The sequence below is a fragment of the Brienomyrus brachyistius genome, chromosome 11 (genome assembly GCF_023856365.1).
Source record: "Brienomyrus brachyistius isolate T26 chromosome 11, BBRACH_0.4, whole genome shotgun sequence".
Classification (NCBI taxonomy): Eukaryota; Metazoa; Chordata; class Actinopteri; order Osteoglossiformes; family Mormyridae; genus Brienomyrus; species Brienomyrus brachyistius.
Window position 1 is genome coordinate 8,494,381 of NC_064543.1, and position 23,187 is coordinate 8,517,567.

At 43.9% G+C, this 23,187-nt stretch overlaps 3 protein-coding genes across 7 annotated transcripts; all 3 read right to left on the reverse strand.

Annotated features, from left to right (window-relative positions):
* Positions 1-42: 42 nt before the first annotated feature.
* ccpg1 (cell cycle progression 1) lies at positions 43-12,292 on the reverse strand. Of its 4 annotated transcripts, none has more exons than XM_049031490.1 (10): positions 12,141-12,292; positions 11,183-11,253; positions 8,408-8,549; positions 8,050-8,147; positions 7,587-7,770; positions 5,537-5,797; positions 4,296-4,423; positions 3,476-3,601; positions 1,775-3,141; positions 43-1,328 (listed from the first exon to the last, which is right to left on the reverse strand). In XM_049031490.1, the coding sequence occupies exons 2-10, from the start codon at positions 11,240-11,242 to the stop codon at positions 1,133-1,135; spliced, it is 2,562 nt and encodes an 853-aa protein (XP_048887447.1). In that variant the 5' UTR covers positions 11,243-11,253; positions 12,141-12,292; the 3' UTR covers positions 43-1,132. The 4 variants fall into 4 exon arrangements, with proteins under 4 accessions (XP_048887447.1, XP_048887448.1, XP_048887450.1 ...); XM_049031492.1 differs by lacking the exon at positions 43-1,328 and adding an exon at positions 1,451-1,524; XM_049031491.1 differs by lacking the exon at positions 3,476-3,601.
* Positions 12,293-13,565: 1,273 nt separating this feature from the next.
* On the reverse strand, positions 13,566-16,265 carry dnaaf4 (dynein axonemal assembly factor 4). The gene is made up of 9 exons (XM_049031498.1): positions 15,987-16,265; positions 15,685-15,832; positions 15,441-15,574; positions 15,126-15,339; positions 14,888-15,024; positions 14,538-14,647; positions 14,295-14,448; positions 14,099-14,204; positions 13,566-13,904 (listed from the first exon to the last, which is right to left on the reverse strand). The coding sequence occupies exons 1-9, from the start codon at positions 16,107-16,109 to the stop codon at positions 13,774-13,776; spliced, it is 1,257 nt and encodes a 418-aa protein (XP_048887455.1). The 5' UTR covers positions 16,110-16,265; the 3' UTR covers positions 13,566-13,773.
* A 129-nt stretch (positions 16,266-16,394) lies between these two features.
* On the reverse strand, positions 16,395-22,232 carry pygo1 (pygopus family PHD finger 1). 2 transcript variants are annotated; one of them, XM_049031497.1, is made up of 3 exons: positions 21,974-22,232; positions 20,891-20,976; positions 16,395-20,575 (listed from the first exon to the last, which is right to left on the reverse strand). In XM_049031497.1, exons 1-3 carry the CDS (start codon positions 22,020-22,022, stop codon positions 19,418-19,420), a joined length of 1,293 nt encoding a protein of 430 aa, XP_048887454.1. In that variant the 5' UTR covers positions 22,023-22,232; the 3' UTR covers positions 16,395-19,417. The 2 variants fall into 2 exon arrangements, with proteins under 2 accessions (XP_048887454.1, XP_048887453.1); XM_049031496.1 differs by lacking the exon at positions 21,974-22,232 and adding an exon at positions 21,706-21,955.
* Between the last annotated feature and the right edge of the window lie 955 nt (positions 22,233-23,187).

A 23,187-nucleotide genomic window follows, 5' to 3' on the forward strand; every position in this document is an offset into this window, starting at 1 on the left:
TATACACATCTGTATTCATCCACACAATGGAAAGAAAACTGCCACAGGATAAACTCAGTTTTTATTAGACAACTACTGTCTAGTTTTTTTTTCCATCCTAACTGCAATCTAAAGGAAATTCCATCAGCCCAAGGAAGACAAACCACTACTGGAATGTTAAAAATTAATGACAGCACAGAAAAACAACTCCAAAGCCAATAGACGGTAGCTCTGTACTTCCTGATGATTATCTATTTAAAGGGGTGGCAAAGAGCATCAGTTCTCACAATATGGTTGGTAAGATAAACTTCTGCTACAACTGATATAAGTGCTTAATGTTATTTGTACGATGATTAAATTTAAGCTGTTATCCTGTTAAATTCCAAGCAGAGTCAAATGTATATTTCAGAATCTTTTGGTCACAAACCATTCTTTGAATTCTGGGCTATAGTGCTATAAAACTTTTTGAGTTCTACTCATTTTAGTAAAATGGAAGTAAAATTTGGCTGGAAAAAAATGATTAACAGTTCTAATTTGAAGTTAATATATTATTTCAGAATCCTATGTTTTACTCGATAAATGAATCCTCAACACTCGGGCCAGCCTATTACAATAAATAGTCAAATATGTTTTCTTTCAGATTGGATTTACACAGTAAAAAAATAAGTGCTGTCCACTTACAGAATCTGTAAAGTCTTCCAGTCATTAGCGATTTCAGAGCGTTGCATTGCCAGCCAGACTTCGTCAAAGACGCAAGCATTAACAGGTGCTAATTAACCTTCATGTTTTAAACTAAGGTTTTCACAACTATTCCCCACAAGGCAAATTAAAACGCATTGATCTCAATGTCAATAATTTACAAAAAACAATATTGCAGCAATTCTGCATCGCTGAATCATGCCACTCATATGAAACAAAAGACACGTTTCACAATTAGCAAACCAACCCAGTGCTGTTGCACTGCACAGCAAAAGGATATCAGGCAGCCAGCGACAGGGTTGCATTCCTAAATCCATTTGGAAAGAGAAACTGTGCAAAGTCACAAAACAAGAAGAAAATTAAATATCTGCCTCAAACACATCTATAATATGAACTTTAGCAATGACAGAAATTCAAGGAAAAAATGTTTATATAAACTAAGTTTTTTTTGTTTTTAATATTTTGGATCAAGTGGCATCGGCCCCAGCTGGATTTTTACGTTTGGCATGTGCCTCTCAGAGCCACGGGCCGGCTTGCTCCACTTCCTCTCTGCCTGGGGACGAGGGTGGCTCCGCAGAGGCCTGTGCTGGTACCGGTGCCTTGTCTGTCCGTCTTCTTTACTTTTTGACACAGGCCTTTCAAGGGGTCTACTGCAAATTTTCAAACAGAGATAATACGCGCACAGATACACGCACATGTGTATATACATACGTTTATGCAGGCACACGTATAAACAAACATCATAGTAAAATGTTTCCCCCTTCAGTCTGCCGTGTCTTTTTTTTTTAATCTTCACAATTCGTGCAGAGCATTCACTGAATGTGTAGGAATTACTGACTTTCCGACCTATCAACAAACAGAAAAGCATGGCACACTGAGTACGCAGTCATGCAACTGGAAAGAAAGCATCATACTCGAAGCATATTAGAAAATCCCACCAAAAGCATGCAAGAGGGTGTCCTGTATCTCTTCTAGATAATTCATCTAGACCATAATACAGTTCATTCCACTGCATTTTTTTAAAAAGTCACCTATTCAAATATGTTAACCAAAAATATGAACTAGGCATGCTGCACTGGATAAATTAAAAACTCACCTAGGCCCATATTGTTTTGAATAGGTATCTCCGAAAAAGTGCCTGTAGACATAGTCATCAAGATCTTCAAAGACGTCGTCATCATAACGCTGGTACTCGTCCATGTCCTCCAGGTAGTCCTCCACACCACTGACGAAGTCTGTGAACAGCATCTGGTCATGGATGAACACGCCGTTGTGAAAAAAGCGATTGATGAAGCTCTCCAGCTCCCTCCAGTGGTGGAAGTGGTCCACTTCTTGCTGGAGGTAGCTGTGGATCAGCTGGTTGAACTCCTCCGCCCTGATGGGATCCAGAGCCTTGTTGAAGAGGCTCATGGACTCCTGATAAGCACAGTCGAACACACCAGAGCAGCCCTTAGAAGTACTGCTATAATCCTTCTGTTCTGAATCTTGAGCAGCTTGGTTTCCTGACTTCCGTGTGTTGGAACCTACTTGAAAAGTATCAACAGTTGATTTTCTTGGGTGCCGATGGAGAGGCTTATGGGGCCAGGAGTCGTCAGAGTTTTTGGACTTGGGCTCCCTAGAACATTCCCGTTGCTTCTCAAAATCTTCAGCTTTAGGATCCTTCCTTTCATGGAATCTCCTCTGATGAGGCCGGCGAACCTTGTCGAACATGTGTGTGGCCGAGTCCTTGAAATGACGGAAGGTAGATTTGACAGAATCGGAGAACTTGCGGAGGTTCTCCTTGACTGCCTCCTTGGCCTTTTTGATCTGCTCCTTGTGGTGGTGCACAAACTCCTTAGTGGAATTCTTCACGGCGTCGAACGTCTCCTTCACCTTGCCCATCATGCTGTCCTTGCCTTTCTTCGCCCTCTGCTGGTCATCTCCCTTCGCACGCTCCTCCTTGGTCTCGACATACAGCCTCTCCCATAAGTCAGAGCGCTGCTGCTCAAAGCTCAGCTTCTTCTCCAGCTCCAGCAGACGTGTCTGCAGCTCCTCAGTCTCTAAGTCGGCTATACCCCCAGCACCTGCTTTCCTGCTACTCAGCTGCTCCACCTCCTCCTTCAGACGGTCAGTCGCCCGACGCTCCTTGTCCAGCTCCTTTCGCAGCATCTGGGCTTCCGCCATCAACGTCTCCTTCTGGTTGAGGAAGCTGCGGATTCGCTGCCTTTCATCCTCCAGGTGACCCTTCAGCCTTTGGTTCTCTGACAGGACAGCATCAGCTGCCTCTCCCTGCTCTTCCAGACTCCTGATTTGTGCCCGGAGGTTGCGTAGCTCCTCCTGGAGAGAGGAGACGGACTCTTCCTCACGTTCCAAGAAGCTTTTCAGCTGCCGGTTTTCCGTCGTCAGGTGCTTCTCATGAGATTCTACCTCCTTCATCTGCTCCACGGTCTGCTGGAGGTGCACGGACATATCTTCCTTCTGGGCCTAAACCCGGAAATGAGCACAAGGTCACATTTACACGGCATCATCTGACCCACAACGTTTGCCCTTTTCGTGAAATGGTCGTATCTAAAGCACTTACCCTCAGTTAGGTGCGATGTGTGACAAGCAAAAAAATTAAACAAAAATGGCAGGACATGGCAGATACATTTCAAAAGAAACTGCTCACACAAAGCCAACACTGGTGAATTTTGTTGCTGAGATGGAATGCAATTATGTTTTATGCAACACAACATTCTTCTGTTGCTTTCATCTTTGTTTACTCGACTGTTTCTGAAGAGCTTGCTGTGTAATAAGCTACAATATTAACAAGAATTACCTGTAGCTGGGCCTGTTTGAGTCTAAGCTGTTGGTTCTCTTTAGTTATCTTATCCATAATGCCTGTCAGGGACAACAGCATGCTGCTCTTTTCCTCTAGGTCCTCCTGCAGCCGCTGAACCACTTCCTAGACGTGTGGAAACAGCGGTGTGAGGGTGGAGAGGGTCTTTTGCAAACTCAGAAGTCTGCCACTCAGAGACGGACATGACGTTTAGAAGATTGCGAGGGGTTAAATGCAGTTTTGTTTCGCAGAGAAGACGCCAAGAACAGGGACCCGCTTCTCTCTGCCTGGAATTAAGGTGGTGTGATCGAATTTTCATTTCGAAACCGGCCCTCAAATCATTACTTTTCTCGGTTACTTGAGAGAGCAAAAATTGACTACTTCCAAAACGGTTACCCTGATTTCACTATGACTGGAGGTAAACTAATGCAGACCATAATATACCGCACGTTAAAAAAAAAAAAAGATTTTCTAAAATGAGCAAAGAGTCTCATTTCATGTTATGGGAGGGAAGCTGTTTCTAAGAAAACAACTTTCTCCTTGAAAGAGACAAGAGGGTAAGAGCTAAAGAAAAAAAAAACAAAATCAAGAAATTAATAAAGCCGACATCAAAAAGATGACATGACATGACAAACCACATGAAAGCCTTCAAAGATGCAACTGAAAACACAGGCAAAGTATAGTGTCATGCCAAAACGAGTAAGTATTTCGTCAGTGTGTGTCACAACGTTAGTGGCAAACCGGGGCTGTGGAAGTGCTTAACACCGCTTGAGCGGTGGATCCGCCGAGCTCGTGTGAGAACGCTGCCCACATTCCTGACCTTGCTCTTCGTGGCAACGTCCTGCTCTGACTGGCACAGACGCGGGTCGCCTCTCATCTCCGACAGCTCGTTCACTCTGAGCTTCTCCACCACCTTCTGTCTCTCTCTCTCCTGAATCTGCACGGTGCCTGTGGAACAGGGAAAAAAAAAACATTGATGGTCTGCACTTCTGAATGAAAATGAAAAGGAAACTGCAGGCAGTTAAATTAACATTGCAAAAAAAAAGCCTTGAAAAGTATGTGAGGACAACCTGATGAGGTCCTACCCAAGTTACTAAGATGCATTAAGCTGTCACACTGCAATGCCACACGGTGCCTGGACTCAGGTCTCCAGCAGCCAGCGCCATCATGCCTGACACGAGCTAACAAAGTGTCCTTGACAGCGCAGTGACCCATTTGTCACCCACTCTCTCACTCTCAGAGCAACATGCAGGGTCTGTGCTCATTCCAAGCCGCTCGAGACCCGTGCTGAGGGGCTTTGCCATTCGCCACCATGAATACAGGACGCATCTTCAAGCCGGACTATGGAATGACAGCTCCTGGCCACGTAAAGCTACTGCATGACACTGCTACTTGGTTCTAGTTAAAAGCAAAAACAGGCATCATGCATTACCAAGGACTCACCATGCGCTGCACTCTCAGGTTTTAAAACATTTCATCACATATCAAATTCACTTTGCCCAAACCACCTCTGAGGACACATTTGACTGACTTTTCCCATCCAGGCAGTTTGACTCAACCCCACTTACTTCATACCTTCAAATTTCCCTGGAAAGCAAAATCAACACAACTTTCTGGGGAATGCCAACCGTGCCAGTTATCAGAGCAAAGAACACAGAAACCCACTCATTTATTCAGACAGACAGAAATGAACTAAATTTATATTTTGCTGTCCTGTCGACTAACTGGTCCCCCACGTGGCACAAGCACTGATCCCCCGTAAAGGTTCTCGAAGGGGGGTGGTTTGTGCTTTTAATGCCCATGTGAGGCACCCACATAAACATTTACTCAGACAGAGGATACATCTCCGCATAGATCCCCATACCCCCTTAAATACACATTGACCGCATTGTTACATTGTTCATCTGCACAAACGGTACTTTACATTACTGTACTATATCAAAGAACACATTGTGTGACTCATGTTTGTTAAAATGTATCTATTCTATGTATCTATTCAGCTACACAGAAGAATGTAACAGGTGTTAAAAGGGCCAGCTGGCTGCTGGATCACTGTCTCACCATAGAAGTGGCCGAAGCCCATGCTGATGGCAACGACCAAGGCCAGTAAAATGCACTTGTTGAGGGTGCCACTGACGTGTCCCCGAGGGGGGGGCCCAGGCGGCCCCTGTGGCTCCGGCAGCTCGCCGTGCGGCTCTTCCGCATCGGCTTGGGTGGCGGTGGGTCTTCTGGTCCTGCGTCTGCGCAGCGCGGCGCTTGGCTGCGCCTCCGTCTCTGTTTCGCTGCTGCTGGAGTCAGCCGGGGGGGGCAAGGGCGGGAACACTGTGATACAGGGGAGCAGACGCACTCAGGCAAGACGCAGGACCCTGGAGCTCCGTTTGCCTTTTCAATCGTAAGAAGAAGATCATTTCTTTCTTAAGCATGCCTCTTCCCCCAATCACACCTTCATGCTGCCATAGTGAAAGATCTCTTCATTCCTAAAAGCATTGCAGTCTCGCCCCTTTGAGTCACCTAGCATCAGGGCTCCATACCACAATCTGCCACCAATTACAGAAATGCTTCAAAGAGCTCTCGCCACACAACATATTATTCTTATGAATCATTACAGAAAAATATGCATCGCTGACCGGAAAGAGCAAAAGCAGGCTGCCCTGTCGGTTTCTGGGAACGGCTCTTTCCACAGCTGGTATACAAACACAAAACACACCTCACTGCTGTAAAACATACTTCTCCTTTATAATGGCAGTTATGCAGAGCTCTCTCTCTCTCTCCCTCCCTCTCTCTCTCTCTCTCTCTCTCTCTCTCTCTCTCCCCCTCTCTCTCTCCCTCTCTCCCTCTCCCTCTCTCCAATGCCTGAGAGACAGGAACAGAGTTACTCTGCCAGAATTACTACGATAACTGTAAGTGCCATTTTTAATCAGGGCAACCGAACATTGCCTTGAAAGCAGTCCCTGACTGACACCATCTGTGACCTTCACAACCAGAAGTTAAACAGAAATCTGAGGGAACAGATAATGAGAAAGGACCCCGGGCAGAGAAACGCTGGCAAACTGCTTTGCAATATTATCCGACAGCCTCTTACGGCCAGAGCCAACGCGCCCATCACCTCTCTGACACCTCATGTGACCAGGGATTTCAGAAGCTGATTGGAGAATCACACCGGTGTTGCACAACCAAACTGGGAGGTAAACAAGGCAGTGCCCATATCAGGTTTGACTCTGGTAAATAAGCAGCCCAACAGAGTGAGCATACCAGCGAAGGAGGCCGGGATTCATGGTACCTTCGGCTCGGTCCATCAGTCACACTCGTAACAACAAACAGATTAAAAGAAAATACATATTAAAAGGATAGGAAGATGGAGAATCAAACAAAGAAATGTGGCAAAATTGACTCTGAAACACGTCTACCTAGCTGTATTCCAATGGACAAGTCGGAAGAGATGCATTCGAACGATATTAATAGTAAAAATATGTGTGTTCTCTCAGCGAACCGGTTCCACAACCTTCGGCGTGTTTACCGTCCGTCCCAGCCGAGCACGCACACGCAGGCAGAAACACAGATCCCATCATGCACAGCGCAGAGGTTCACCAGAGGCCACATAAGCAGGACCCCTTTTAATACCCAGGCAGCAAAACACCCCCGCGGGATCGTATCTGCGTCACGAGTGCCGGACACACCATCACCATCCCTTAGAGAGACCCGCCAAACAATCCCACTTCAGGCATGTCCCTAGTCCCAGAGACTCCCAGAGACTCCCAGAGACTCCCAGAGACTCCCAGAGACTCCCAGAGACTCCCAGAGACTCCCAGAGACTCTAATTTGTGGTGAAATACAGAGGAGTGAAGTAATACTTTTGGCTGCCTCATTTCTCCTCTTCTTCCAGTGACCCCCCGCCCCCCCCCCCCCCCCCCCCCCATTCCCAGGAGACACTGAACAAAAGAGACATTGAAACACACGTTTAAAAGCCTTCACTGACCATGTGCTTTAACGTATTTTACAATGCAAATATTGTAGGAGTTCCTGTTGCAGTTGGGCGTTTTATCGATGCCTCATCTCGGCTGACACACGCACAGCTCAGAGCGGATACAGAAGGTGAGGCGGCTCTGCTCACAGGTCTCGGCGGTGCTGAAGGTGTACTGGCTGCTGGAAGGGGTCCCCATGCGCTGCTCCCCTGGGGCCGCAGAGGCTTCCTCCTCCCCGCCCTGCTCGGCCGCACACGGCTCCAGCGTCACAATGTCAGAGTGATCGCTGCCGCTCAGGGTCACCTGCTCGTCCGCTGCTGCCTCCCCCACCACCTGAAATGGGGACCGGGCAAGTCCCTTGGTATCTCAGGGTTTACCAAACCCGCTGACAGGTAACACACACAGATGGAGGTTTCATTCTTTACAAAAAAAATGCTGTACATGGATTCTGAGACGAGCCAAATGATTCATGAATCATTATTATTGCTACCATCTACCTAGCTACATCTTCCATAACTGTCTATATAGTTCAAGGGCGCGATGACTAGTATCATCAGTATTATCATCAGGTACTAGTACCAGCATCATTAACTTTCCTAGTTATTATTGTACCTCTGAGATGGGTAGATTTTCTTCAAACCCTTCAACTTTCAAAGTGGAATCAAGCGACATCTCAGCAACCTCTTCATCAACCTCTTCGGCGCCCTCAGCTAAAATAAAAAAGGCTGTGATTTTAAATCATCATGTTTACAAGATTTACAAGTTTGGCAGGAAAAACACGTACACAAGCTGTTTATCTGTATTAGGCTCAACGACTTTTTTGAATGTAATACAATGATTGAACTCCACTGGCTTTCTGCACCAATGCCACATTTTTATGCCGTATCGCATCACGAAGTTGATGACACAATGCGGAGAAAAAAAAAAGAGACAAGAAGATAAGAAGAGGCTGCCCTGACCGGCCACTTACCGGGGCATGCGCTCAGCTCCTCCTGCTCCAGGACCTGAGCAAGCCCGCTCGGATCAGGAGTACCCTCTGAACCATCATGGAGGCCGACGTCTGCTCCACCGTCCACTGCAGTCTCCGGCCCCAGGGTCTCGATGTCTGAGCCCTGACAATAAAGCAAAAAACAGGAAGTTTGAGTGAACTTCATAGCCGCTCAGGAAAGAATACACCTATTTGTGTGTATCACTGGTATATATACATACAGTGCTCCGTAATACATGCACAGGTCCCACACATATGTTGTGTGGGTGTCCTCCAGGGAATCTGTTCTCCTCCCTCTGTTCTCTAACATGTGCTTAGACAATCTGCCATTGGCAAATTGTAGCCAACTTGGCCAATGACTGATTGTGTGTGTGCCTGTGTGTGTGTGTGTGTCCTGCGATGGACTGGCATCCTATGTAGGCACCCATCATGTGACCCGTGTGTCCCAAACTAACACCTCAATCTCACACTGAATATGCAGCTGAATAACGGGCGTATTGGTGTGGTCCGAGTCACATAATAATCGGTCAATAATTGGCGCGTTAACGGACGAACCATCTAAGCTGAGAAAAGCAGCGGCTGCCTGGCGAATAAAATTAACATCAGGCCTTGGGTTTGTTTACTTCTTGAAGGCACCTGCAAGTGTGATGTCTTACATTGACAGCTTCTGCCAACAGCGTGGTTATATTACCTCCCTGGGATCTCCGGGAATCAAAGAGGATAAAACAAGGGGGTGGGCTTCGCAACTGGAGACACGCAGAGCGCTCTAAATCCAGCCCAGTACGCGCGCCACATCTCAGGAGCACGCAAAGCCGTCACAGAGTCCCACAGAGAAGGAAAAGCAACACGTCTTAACTGCAGGACCCCCCCCCCCCCCAACACACGAATTTAACAGAACGGCGAAAAACATCTTTGGCTCTCGCATCCAATCACACGGCTGCACGCACAACCGAAAACCAACCTGCACGATACACAGGATGTGGAGTCTCTCGAGAATGACATTACTAACAGCACAGCTCAGTCAGACGCTCATCAAGGAGTCAGAGCGGTATGGGGGGGGGGTTAATTCTGCTCCGAATACAAACCATCAGGGTAATTAGGAGATATTTCCTTTAACCCCAGGAATCATAATAAGGTAAACTATGTGCATAATTCAGGTAAACACAACCTACTGGCTGTCCACTGCCTAGGTAATCTGAGCAAGCTAGCGAACCATTAAATTAACATGGAGCCCTAGATGACTGTGGTCGTTACCAACACAGTCACACATCCTGAGTGAAAGAGGCAGCTTCCCTAAGGACAGTACTTATATAGACTGACTCACTTATCTGTACAGCGTATCACACAGTCCTCACAGTCCCTACATCTATGTAAAAAGGTAAAACTGAATTAGAATCACAGTTACACCAAAACAAATGTTTATTCCAACTCCAGTGACTGTATTAACTGGCATGTTTAAAATTTTTCCATATCACAACATGACATGGACTTCAGCTTTCAGCTCAAAATGCAGTAGGAAGCCTTCTGCAGTGCACTGGAACAAAGCACTTAAGCAAATGTCCATCACTTCCTAACAGCTGGACTTAAACTGAACAACCCTATAAAAATATAGGGTATATAAATACCCCCCTACATAAGTGGGCACATATTGAAAATCACCTGCGATAAAAGCATCACTTCGAAAAATATTAATTTCATCGGAGCAGACTGTTGAAGATATGTACACTTTGCAGTTCAGCTGAAATGTCAATCAGAAATTAAATGGTACTATGGGTGCTGAGTTACACCATTTATAACATGATTGTTGATGCTGTTATTTATTCACAAAATGATCTATCAAATCAAACAACAACATATGCCATTGTCCCAAAAACAAAATGTAATCCATTCTAAATTCCAAAGCAAATAAGTACACCTTCGACACGTCATTTATTTTGTTAAGGGGATCACATACAAAAAACACTGATAGAAAAATTCTGCGCTTACTTTTCTGCGCAAATGTCAGACTGACACAAAGCAGATTTGGATGAAAAATTCTGCTCAAGTACGTGTTTATTCTACGGTCTGTATCGATATTGTTATTGCACTCCATTGCTACATAATGATAACGCAAGAATCACTGTAAGTTACCCTAACAACAGATGAGAGTGAAGCTATCAATCTATTACAAACAACACTGATTCAATGAAGACGATTTAATCATAGAGATTTATATATTCTATTAAATGTTAATACACAATATTAAATTGTGTACAAATTTGCTTTTTTAAAAATGCCACGAGAGTTATTTTCTATACCAACACACTAATCACACAAAAACGGTAAGACTATATAAAGCAAATGTAAGAGAAAGATCTTGATAGAAACATAATGCCTCCACCTTCCAAAAGCTTATCCTAGTGATGTCACAGGACAAACACCATATGGTTACATTGTACACATGTGTACATTGTACACACAATGACAAATAAACAAATATTTTTCCACTCATCTTCAAAAAAACATGTCTATTAACAGCAATTTAAAACTAATAGAGTGAAGCATCAAGATATAATTATTTACATTACAATATTAATATAAATATACCATCCCCACTCCAAACCCCTAAGAGATACCACACATCAGTAACAGAGTGGGCAGAATCACTAACAGGGAGCGAGAAGGTTTGAGAAGGGCAGGGGTCTGCTGGAGGATGCTGGTTCTCCCACCGTTAGGGTACACCCAAGCTCACCGTGGTTCACCAGCGCAGAGGCTCACCTCGTTGTTTATGATGGTCCAGCCGCAGGAGGACTCGGTGTCGCTTGAGCTCTCTGACATCTTACCGCCAGCTGTTAATAAAACGTGAACAGTCCTTTAAACCGTAATCTGACTCTACAAAATATGACAGTCTTTTGGATGTGCTAGATACTTTCCCTTAATATCAAAATAAGACAGCTAATCTATAACACTAAACGCACATACCATAATCACGAGTCATATGAAGAGCCAAAATATTGTAAAACCCAAATCTAACAGATAGTACCAAAAGTAGGCTAGTTTTAATACATTTTGACTGCCAACTGAAAATCAGAAAAACTATAACCTTCGTAGCTTATTAAACAATATAAATTTCACTTAATTAAATACCATTACATATATTCCCAATTTAACGTCACTCATTTCACATTATCTTTTTGGTTTTGTGACGGTCTGTTTATTGCTGCAAGGTGAAACCCACTAAAGGAAACCAGTTACAGCACTGAATTACATCGGACGAGAATCACGTAACGCAAAGACAAATGCATACGCTTCTGAAACTGAGGGAGACCCATTCTGGTGTCCAAGATGGCAAAATGTCAAATGTTTCATTATGAAACTACCATGTATACTTGTTTACTGGGAATCCCGCGCCGCACCGTTGTTGCGTGGCCGCTCCGGCCTAAATGGAACATCAGCTCGGAGCTTCTCAATAATAACACAACTGCAAATAGAAACTAACGCACGAAGAGTCATGGGGCCGAGCAAATAAGTACGGCACTCAAGAGCACACTACAAATAAACCCAACAGCGGCGCTGTCACGATGCTGCACTGCAGCAAAGCGGGTGCGATTTTATCGGCAGAGAATCGTAAGGCTAGCTAGACTTAGGTTAACCACATAGGAAACTTCGTCACCAAACCGAAGACACATATTATCTCCGTAGCCGCTAAGAGGTTACATGCTTCGAAAATGCCTACCGTGTGTTTCAAAATATCCAGTGAAGAGTCCGAGGATGAATCAGTGAAATGTACAAAATAAACGAAATTCCCTTAATTAACCAAGGACGGAGCAGCGCCGTCACATCATTACAAACAACAAAACAAGACGGTTCGACAACATAATAAACTGAGAGCGGATGCAGGGATGCAAGGGAAATGTAGTTTTTATTCCTATCGCTAACTACCAATAAACACACACATTCGTTGAGTAAAAACTACATCTCCCATTTCTAAATAAAACATTGTGCTCGGAAAATGGCACGTATTTTTTTTCTGGAGCAGGTGACTAACTTCGCCGTCCAATCAGATGCCGTTGCTAGGGTGAGGTAACCATAACGAAAATCGTGCCTCGGAGGCATTTTCTCTCGCACCAGAGTGAGGTAATGTACATTTATGACATGACTTTGTCTTATAAAATAATCAGTTATTTAAACTATTCTAAAGCTTCACCAGCCCAAATAACTATATTATTATATAAACATCGATACCTTTATACTATTATATTATTGTATAAACATAGAATCACGTTCTGTGTATAGTATAAATATATGTATAGTTACCCTATTGTGCTTTTATTATAATCTTATAATCTTTTTAATAGATGCCATGCAGCTGTTTGGTTGTAATTCTAAAACAACATTGATCTATAATAATTCTATATTAACGATTGCACTTTTTTTGTTTTTGTTTTCTGTGATTCCTGTGATCATACCTTACAAACCATCTTATTTGTTTGTTTTTCTCAAGTCCCAAAATACCTCACCAGCGATGTCGCGAGCAGTTTATTCGGGGACAAGTCACAGTGACCTAACGTCGTGTGCAAATCCTGGTAACCCTATATTTTCCTGCATGATGACGACAGTGACAACCTCAACATCAGCGGGATTTTCGACCAAACTACAAAACCCTTTCTACAAGACCACATCCAGTGACTACGGAGCCCATCCTCCGGTGTATGAAACGGCACCCTGTACCTACCACCCATTATCACAGCAATTTTCCAGGGATCTCGGAAAATGTGGGATGTATCGCGATAATTCATTTAACACAAGTTTGGATAGTAGCAGGGTGTACGACTGCCCAAATTTACAACGCACTCTCTATTAGCCACTAAAGATAGTACTGCTATGACGATCTCCATGTACCGTTTGTTTCTACTCAGTAATTGTTCCGTGGTTCGTATTTGTGATGATATCAACTGAATTATATGTTACATTTAAAATGTATTCCTGGGTTGGATACTATTTCGCATTTTTTTATTAACTATTAGTGTTTAGAACATTTGTGACTGCTTAACATTGCTTATCCCTAACACGTCCATTTTAATGCAACTAGTCGTGTTTCTTTATTCAAATGTCCCACTTAAAAATGAATGAATGAATAAATAAATACGAGACAAATAAGTGAATAAGAAGGTACATGATATGGGTATCTTTATTGGCAATCAATATGCTGATAACCAGCTATCTGTATGAAAAGTTATTTTTTAAATATATAGATAGTGGCAGTAGAATGTTTTACATATGCAGAATAAACTCATTATTATTTTGAGCCACAAGTACTCATGTATCACATTAAAGCTATTAAAGGACACCTGTGTGAACTGTATGGCCTACATTTTCTTCTCGGGGTCCAAATGGTCAGGCATACTTCCTTGAATGAACTGTCGGATTTTTTCTGCATCAGACAGAACAGTTTGGTTGTAAGGGTCTATCTTGAGAGCCGCATCATAATCTTGAAGACCTAATAAAGTTACAAGCCAAAAAATAACCAGGTATCAGATATGCAACGAGATGAAAATAAGTATGTGGAGAAATACACACCTTTATGTATGCCTTTACAATGTAAAATTCTGTGAATATCATGTCGAAGAAGAAATGAGAGCAGACGCTGGTTAACAAGCAGTCCGGTTCAGAGATTCTCGATATAATACAAACCTTCAGCGTAGAGTTGCAGCTCACAGAAAGCCGTACCCCGCCTCACATAGGCTTTCATTCTGGCGTCTGCATTGTCGGCAACTGCCGGCAACAATAAATCAAGCGCCTGTCAAAAAAATGCCGTTTTAAATTGTACTCACACTTATTTATAGTTCAAAGGGGAGCATGCACTCTTTCAAAGAGACCAAGAACTCACTTGAGAGGAATCTTCTATTGCTTTGTGCAGGTTTTTCAATTTAAGGTGGCATGCAGCTCGGTTTAAATATAGTGCAGGAATCTTCCTGTTCAGCTGTATGGCAAGGTTATAGGCATTGACGGCAGCGAGGTAGTTACCAGTCACAAACAATTTGCTAATAAAAAAAAGAGAGAGAAGCAAAATAAGCCATAAGCATAATCATGTGCTCATGTAGCATGACTCGGCAGTGTCCGCCGTACTCACTTTCCCTTCTCTTTCAGCCAGTCAGGGTTCCGCTCATCTTCCTTCAGGTCATTCAGTTCTGATACATCTGTGTTCGTTTGTCTCCTGACGTCAGCTTGCTTTTTAAGCCACTGTCGCACACAACCAGATGTAGTGAATGAAAACTACGAGAAGAGTATCCCGTAACAAGCGCTCAACAGTAAAAAGATTCGGCTACTCCAATAGTATCTTTCTATATTTTGAAAGCTGAAATGTGGCAGTAACATTTTCTTATAATTTGACTGTTCACACAACACCTATACGCATGATTAGTTTTAATCGTAGCAGCGGACCAAAATAGGTATTTATTGGCACCAAAACAAATGCATTACTTCCTCTTCCTCTGGTACTCTGGATTCTCGCAGGGCTGTTGGAAATACTCGTGGGGTGAACTGAATTTTGATAGTGCACGAGGACCTTGGAGCAGGCAAGGGTGTCCGGTTTTTCTTGTCAGAATCTTTTCGCTGGTCTGCGTGATAAAAGAAAATAGGCTTTTGTGTGCGTAAAGACCTTAAAATAAAGATGTCAATTCAAAACGTCTGTTTTATCAGATTTTGATGGGGATATTACATTTAACGGTGCCTGCATTTTTCGTAGATGATAACTGGGACGTATGGTTTAGCTGCGTCTTCTGTTCTTGTGTTTGCTTTTGCCTATTTCTGCGAGCGTCTTCCTTTTCAGCCTCCCGCTTTTGTTGGAGTTTCCAGGCCTCCAGCTCTGCTGTAGCCCTCTCACGTTCATCAGCTTTTAATTTCTCAATGTTGTTCCTCTGTTCCTCCTCTATCTGAAGCAGTGTAAAATAGGTATATTTGACAGTGTTAATTGGGCAAATGGCACAAGTGCCTTCCCACAACAAAAAGAATAGATGTCATTGGCATTATTCACCTTCATCATCTTCTCCAGCGTGTATTTGTTTTCTTGCTGTTTTTTCTCAGCCCTGGCTGTTGAGTCTGCTGCTGACTTTTCCTGAGCTTTAAGTACAGCTCTCTCTCTGATTGATTTTAATATCTTTTTGTCAGCTAAGACGAACAGGAACAATTATTAATATTGATACGTGTTCAATTTAAAAACATACTGTTTGACATAGACCTTTGTATAACCAAATCACTCATCACTGGTAGCGCCGCACCGTCGTTTATTGTAAGTTGTTCCCACATCCTGTCCTCCTTTTTGCGCAACGTCAATACCGCTACTCCATTTCCAATCTTTGCGACACTTGTGTCATCGTCTATAGCTTCCGAGAAAAATACTTCTAACAGAAAAGGAGGAAAATGTACCTGAAACAGGCGGAAGCATGGTTATGACACATCATCAGTTGGAGTTGGAAATATATGGTTAAAATATTGCATCAGCGTTTCGACTTTACCATATACACGTTATTGTTGCTGCGAGCTCGAGTGAGTAACTTTTACAAATGCAATGGGACTCTACCTTAAGATATTCGTCTGTGGCGAACACATCCACCTTCCTAGGGTTTGTTCCCTTTAGCGGAATAGTTAAGCATATTGAAGACGGCGTCTGAGTCCACGAGTAATCCTTAACAAGCAAAGGCATTTTTGTTCATTCAGTTGCCATCAAACATTTAATGAGCGAGTCGTAATGCCGGTTGCTATAGACGCGTGAGTGGTTGTTAGGGGCAGAGCGCGTGGCCTTCTTCCGGGGACGCATGCGCCATAAAACCCTGTCCTCCTTCCGGTTTCCGTAATGATCTTTTCAAAGGGGCAGGTCGCGATGAAACCATAGGTCGAACACCAAACATCGAAGTATTTTATTAGCGATGATAATTTGATTAAACCGCAGCACATGGCTGGCAAAAAAAAAAACAATCGAAACGAGCGAAACATTTAAAAGATTTATTCATCATAATACTTCATGCAGAATAGAGCAAAGTTTTGAGAACTTTATACTACATAAGAAGTATTGAATTACCGTAACGTATTTTTGCCCAGTGCTCAATTACTTGTCATTGCATTCAAATATTTGAACGAACTAGACTGTGACCCTTAGATTTTTTTTTATCACTACTTCTCGTAATAATCTGCTGGTCAAACCTCACAGCACGTAACTGCTATCAGATTTTGCTGTCATCTTTTACAAGCATTTAGATAACAACAACTGCAGTCATTAGAACTTAAACACTAGATGTGCCTTTGTTATACTTCAGAAAACACTGTCTATACATTTAATAAAAGTCACATCACCTTGCATATAACAGAAAAAAAACACAAAATGTTGTACAACAGATGCACATTCAACGCTTGTAATGAGGAAATGTGCACATCCCAATACGTATTTCCTACGAAGCATTTCTCCGACGACAAATCAAAACCTTGCAATTAACAGAAACGCAGCAGGTGAAATGCATATCATCACACGTACGTGTGGAAAATGCAAAGGACCTGTCGAATCCACACTGAACCCACATGTTACAGTTGTGACCAAACACATTTAAGGCATCTGGTGTCAACAGTCATATAGCATTAAATGTAGATGTGCATAAGACCATCTTCCATTTTAATATTTATAAATTAGATGGGTGTGGAGAGTGCATTATATTAAAACATTTGCAACATTTTTGTCAGATTCTGCTATACAATAACGGAGCATGTTAGAAATCACAGCCTCACAAAACATCATTCTCAGCTAATGACGAAGAGTGTAAAAAAAAATAACAAATTCCAAAGAATCCTCAATTCTCAACATTTAATTAAGTTTAACTGGTCTGAACTGAAACCTTATTGTCATTTTTATATTCCTTACTAATTCAAGTGAAATCTGATTTAAATGTGTAAGATAAAAAGAAAAACTTATTTTTTTTTGGCATTCACAAATACCATTTTAGGAACAAAAGAATGTTGTAAATAAGTGTCTGATATGTGGTAACAGTACATAAGTAAACAGTAATATTTAGAAGTTGAAAACATTGTGTACCTTATACAAAAAAGTCAAATTCAACTGCATTAAAGCTACTTAACCAACAGCTAGATGACAGATCATTACCCACTTCAAACAGTGTAGAATATGTAGAAAAGTGTAGAACATGCCAGTCCCACCCTGCCGGAAATGAACTATCATTATTAGACTGGATGTAGCTGCTAATGTGACCTACAACTGGTGTACCACCATTTAGCTGCAAAGCAGTCTCACCACTTCATAATTTATCAGCAGTAATCATTTTAAGAATACTAAACAACACGGTATGCCTTACTGCACAACCAAACTTAGACGACTTGCTGGTATCTGGCAGGCCAACGTACTATATTTATTAAAAAATACTTGCCATAGCTCTTTCACAAAAATATAACAAAGATGTACAAAGTCTAACCTCTGTGTTAAATGTAAATAATCTAAACAAATTATACTCCACTCCAAATGGTACCAGTCCTATGTTATTTTGTTTCAGAATGATGCAAACAGGACTGCACCTTTAAAATGGTCAACTCTCCGTGTGCATCTGTGGTCACGAATGACAAATGAAGACTTGCACATTTTCCAAAAACCTCTGTATCTTTTCGGCAACATTAAAACGCGGCACCATTAAAGAATTACACAGGAATGACTAGTACAATTTAATAATGTAAAAGGAGAGACAAATAACTCTGCAGTCAGAACAGGAGGATCGCAATCACTACAGGATGCCACAATATATGCTGAAATTATTTATAAATGTGAAAAGAACAACAATGAAAGGTTAACAGGAAATGCAAAACTGTTTTTAAAACTTTCGGTGACATTTTACTTTAGGCCATGTTTTTAGTAATTTATAAGCACATTCATAATGCATTATAATGAATTTATAAAGTATAAACAACATGGCTATAAATATCAAAAGGCATAACATTATACTCATGTTTATTATGCAGTATGAATACTTTATAAAACTTCCATCCACAACGCACTACAGATAACTATTATTATTATTTATTAATGTGTTTATAAATTAAATCGTGGTCTTAAATGTTAAACTTTCAAAATATTTTCATCCTCTGTATTTTTAGAAATGGTCAGAGGATTGACCAAGCTGACACACACACACAAGACCCCAAGGCGCTCGTCAAATTCACTGTTATGAAAAGCTATGGAGACCCTCCCTCTCACGCAACAGTAATCCTTACTGTTACCATTACGCCGCTATTACAATCATCGTCATTTACCCGATAACAGAATTCTCTATTAAGAAGAGCATGTAAGCGGTTATCCGTCACAGGAAAGAATAAGACATAAGAAAAGCAGATTTCATTCAGCCAGATCACCGTCTGGCCCTCTCAGTATTGTGATTATGCTAAACAGTAAATGACGACTCTCTAAAAAGACGAATATCAGAAGAAAAAAATCCGATGCAAAATAAATTCAAACACTTTGTTAAATTAGGGGAAGCCGAGACAGTAATTAAACATCACACAGCACCTAATTGTGTTTACCTCCTTAGATGTCTGTATAAAAACAGCCATCTATCTTCATTATGCACTAACGAATCACACTGAAAACAGCCATAAGGGGTTAGTGTAAAACATTAGGAGACCGGATTCCAAAGGAATCTATAACAGCATAAAGAAAGATGTCAGAGCTAAAGTCATTCTGCAGAGACTTTGACGGGAGGGAAGTTACACCAAGACAAACCTAAAAGTCAAACCGGACAGCATCATCAAGGAGAGACAGACGCTACGAGAGACTGCAAGCGGAATTCCTGACTAAACAAATGAGACTGCGCTCACCAAGACCTCCACTGGGACAGATAACTGTAAGACCAAGGAAGAATGCGAGAATAAGAAGAACGCAACATTAATTTAGAAAATAAGAGCAAGATAGGCAGAAGAAATTAAAGCAAAGAGGAAAGGAGGGCCAGTCTTCAGTGGGGCCCGTTATCCCTCACTAGTGACCGCAGGTGGAGCGGCGAGGTCCCGGGATCTCAGGAGCTGTGCCCCCTTATCCTCCATACAAATGTCACAGCCCCACACAGCGGAGGCCTCTGCTGTCAGCAGGTTGTACGCCGTCTCAGTCATTCCCGTGCAGATCCTGTGAAACCACTTTTGGCAGGAGGCTTCACACATGATGGCTTCCTGGTCGTCGTTCACTTCGTTCAGGCAGATCCCGCACGGGTAGATGGGGTCTGAGGAGCAGGGGCCTGGCCTGCTGGGTGTTACCACGGTCTTGCTGCCGCCACTGCCTTGTCGCCTCCGGCCCGCCCGGGGGGGCACATCTTTGGGGCCACATGGCTGGGGGGAGTTTTTCAAGGTGTCAGCACTGGGGGAGATGATGCCGTTGAGCTTATCTACGGCGTGAGGGTGGGCTGGCTCCTGGCAGACGGGGGCATTTCTGCCCTTCGACTTCCGGTCGGGGGACACCTCGTGACAGGGGCTCTCCTCCAAACTAGGGCCCTGCTTCTGGGGGGAGCTGCCGTGAGACGCGCCGCCGCCCGCGGCCTCGCCCAGCTCCTGTTTGGGTACAGGAGGATCAGGCTGCTGGTTGCTCCTCTGCAGTGCAAAGCCCGCTCTGGGGTCCACACAGGTCCGCATGGCCACATTCACCCCAACATTGCCCTCGGGGCCAAACGCAGGACCATCGCAATTAGTGCTGCGGTTCAGCATCTGTGGGGGCCCCTGGCTGAAGGCATCTCCGTGACTGGCTCTGTAGGGCTGACTGCGAGCTAGGGGAACACCGCTATTAAACCCCGGCTGATTCCCATAAGCGGGGCTCTCAGGGTGCGGGTAGCCGAATCCCGGCACCCTGACAAACCCCATGCCCATCTGGTTCTGAGCAAATGGGTGCAGTTGACTTCGCAGCTGGTAAGGGCCCCCGTACGGAGAGGGGATGCGGGGAGGCACGTGGGGGGGCATCCTGTGGGGGGCGTAGCTGCTTAAGCCTGGGTAATGCGAGTGGCCGGGGTATGGGTTTCCGGAAGGCAGTGGCTTGAACGACAGCGCATTGTAGCTGTCGTCAAAGGGGTTGGAAGCCACCAGGTGGTCCGCACTTGGGTTAGGGGGTGGGGCATATTCAGAGACGGGGGGGAACAAAGCCGGCTGCAGAGATGGAAAAACATAACCCGAATCACTGAAAACAGCAAAAAAAGAAAAAAGAAAAAGAATTGCGTATCTCTATTAAAGCCCTAATATGTTAAAACCTTGCCATCTGCTGTAGGCTAACTCCACTTTCAAGTAATAGGCTATTTATTAGCATGTGATACCTTTAAAATTCTTATATGAGCTGAATGTATAACATCAGGGAAAAAAAGATCAGAAAAAGGAGTTACTTCTCCCTACTCTGACAGTTGCAAATACTGAAACGCTAGAAATGCAAGGTGCATCACAGCAAACAGTAAACTCAGTTGCAGCTACCTGAGTGTTTGACTTGCGCTTTTTCTTATCTGGGCTCGCCAGTAGTACACCCGGCCCTGCTAAACCATCCAGCCCACCGTCTCCACCTGCAAAATCATATCCCAACGCATGTTAGAGATCCAGCCCGCAAGCGCCGCCAACTGCAACACCTTCCCCGGCGAGCAACGCACTCCAGCGCCGCCGAGCATCCGTGTTTGGAGTAGCGTTGAAATATGCAATATCTGCCCGATCTCATAAAAATAACATCGAAACCATTTAATACAAGCTTATTATTGTAAAGGCGATCATTAAATCGACCGGTTTGTTCCGACCAAACGGTGGTAAACTTTGTTTCTCCAAGTTCGGCCCAAATTTGTGTTTATAAATTCGGCAGGGCGACAGTGTTAACTTCATGAATTACAGCCCGATTCCAGAACAGCGCAATTCGATCTTTTTTAATCAAAAGCTTCGAAATACAAAACATGGGTAATAACTTTTCTATTGAAAATCTGCCTCCTTCGGTTATTCGTCACGAAGTTATTATCGATCCAAAACATTATTTCACTGCATAAACTCGACGAACGGGACGAGAAAAAAAATAAACTCTCAATACGTTTGACGCAATTATACTGCAACTATAACCACATTTCCTACTGGAAAAAGGCTCAACTTGTAGCCTCCCGCCCGCAAATTCACTTTAATTACAGCTACCGACGGCTATAAAAACGTCAAGGAGCCGCAGTAAAAGTTCACGGCACTTTCCAGCGCCAGTGCGCACATTCCGGCGTGCAAAAATAAGGCGGACCGCTTCGGCGCGGCCAGCTAGCTAAACGCACCCGAGGCGCGGCGTGCACCGTCCCCCCTTCCCGATCCCCCTAAAGCCCGCTGCGGCGCGGCTCCATCCATTTACAGAGTTTCATTCAATTCTTCAAAGGCCTCGATGTAGGCCGACGAGCTCCTTCGCGGTCGTAATTACGGCCGGGACTCGCGTACAAACCTACCGTGCCCCCACCCCCCAGACACCAACACGGCGACGCACCAGCTATCGGAAAAAAGAAGAGGAGGAGGAGGAGAAGGGAGGGGGGACGAAAGGGGCAAAAATACCTCTGTTTCTTTTGAGGGACAGCGCGTCTTTATCCTGCTCTGTTGACATCACGGAGTCCCTTGCATGACTCGGAGCGGGGGGGGGGGGTAGTAATGTGTGCTGTTATTGCATTAAACTCGTGGGCTGGAGGGTAAAGTGCGCCTGTCCTCACCCTCCGCGGTGATCGCAAAGGAAGTTTGGGAGGAGCGGACGGATCGAACTGGGGGATATAAAGCGGCACGTGGCGCACGCGGCGGGGAGCCGCGCTGGCGGAGGGCCGCATATCTCCGGGGCGAGCGGCCGACGCCGCTAAAGCGCCGCAATCTGCCCGCCCGCCCAAAATGGTTATTAACATGCCGAGGTGGAAACCCCTGCATTAGCGTGTTAGTGTGTCTGATGTAGCGCCGCGATGAGCCGCTGATGTAACGCAGCGGCCGCAGGCTGCCCTGGCGGAGCCGTCTCTCTACTCTCGGCTGCCTCTGATCCTTTTTCTGCTGCTGAAACGTTTGATCCCGTTTGATTTTTTTCCAAGTTTTTATTTCTTCACTGTTGAGAGCGTCTGTTGTTCGGGACGTCTGGAAATAATGAGAAAATTATCGTTTTAAGTGTTTTGCATTACTGAAAGTGGACAAGATGTGTATGAAAGAAATTAATGTACCTACACAAAATTTTACTGAAAGGCAGAGAATTAGAAAAACAGTCTTGACTTACGACCATCTTGAGTTACGACTAGCCCTCGCGAATGAATTGAATTCGTAAGTCCAGGGCCTGTATCACTTCGCTTATAGAAATCGTAGAACTGTCCCAATAGTAACAAAACGATGAGTAGGCAAATTATAAAACGAATTAATTGAATGGTTATAATCCAAGTGTTCCGAACCTCCCAAAACACCCCTTACCTAACCTGCTGACAGGGGCGCTGTAAAGGGGGGGTAAACGATGACGATTCTCGGGGCCCATGACTGAGAGGGGGCCCAGAGAAGCCCCCAATAAATGTGTTGGGGGCCCTGTCAAGATTCTTTTCATGGGGCCAAAAATCCTTAGCAGCGCCCCTGCCTGTTGATAATAAAAAAGACTTGTGTAATGTGTACAATTTACCAGAAACACCAATAATTTTCCTGGTGTGCTCACCAAAAAGTTATAAAATGTGCCTAGCCTACCAGAAACAACAATTTCATACTGTACTCGCCATTCAAGTTGACATCTTTGGCTTGCAGGAATGGAGGAGGTGGGC

Bases quoted from the DNA above. Each gene is read 5' to 3' on its own strand.
- ccpg1 (XM_049031490.1), bottom strand. From the start codon at position 11,242: ATGTCAGAGAGCTCAAGCGACACCGAGTCCTCCTGCGGCTGGACCATC. The intron at 8,148-8,407 runs GTAAGTGGCCGG...TTTTTATTTTAG, and splicing joins GGAGCTGAGCGCATGCCCCG to CTGAGGGCGCCGAAGAGGTT. The intron at 3,602-4,295 runs GTCAGGAATGTG...CCACACGTCTAG, and splicing joins ACGTTGCCACGAAGAGCAAG to GAAGTGGTTCAGCGGCTGCA.
- dnaaf4 (XM_049031498.1), bottom strand. From the start codon at position 16,109: ATGCCTTTGCTTGTTAAGGATTACTCGTGGACTCAGACGCCGTCTTCA. The intron at 15,575-15,684 runs GTGCGGCGCTAC...TGTTCGTCTTAG, and splicing joins ACAACTTACAATAAACGACG to CTGACAAAAAGATATTAAAA. The intron at 14,449-14,537 runs GTGAGTACGGCG...TTTTTTTATTAG, and splicing joins TGGCTGAAAGAGAAGGGAAA to CAAATTGTTTGTGACTGGTA.
- pygo1 (XM_049031496.1), bottom strand. From the start codon at position 21,775: ATGGATGGAGCCGCGCCGCAGCGGGCTTTAGGGGGATCGGGAAGGGGG. The intron at 20,977-21,705 runs GTGCGTTTAGCT...ATGATTTTGCAG, and splicing joins CGGTGCACGCCGCGCCTCGG to GTGGAGACGGTGGGCTGGAT. The intron at 20,576-20,890 runs GTAGCTGCAACT...CCATCTCTGCAG, and splicing joins AGCGCAAGTCAAACACTCAG to CCGGCTTTGTTCCCCCCCGT.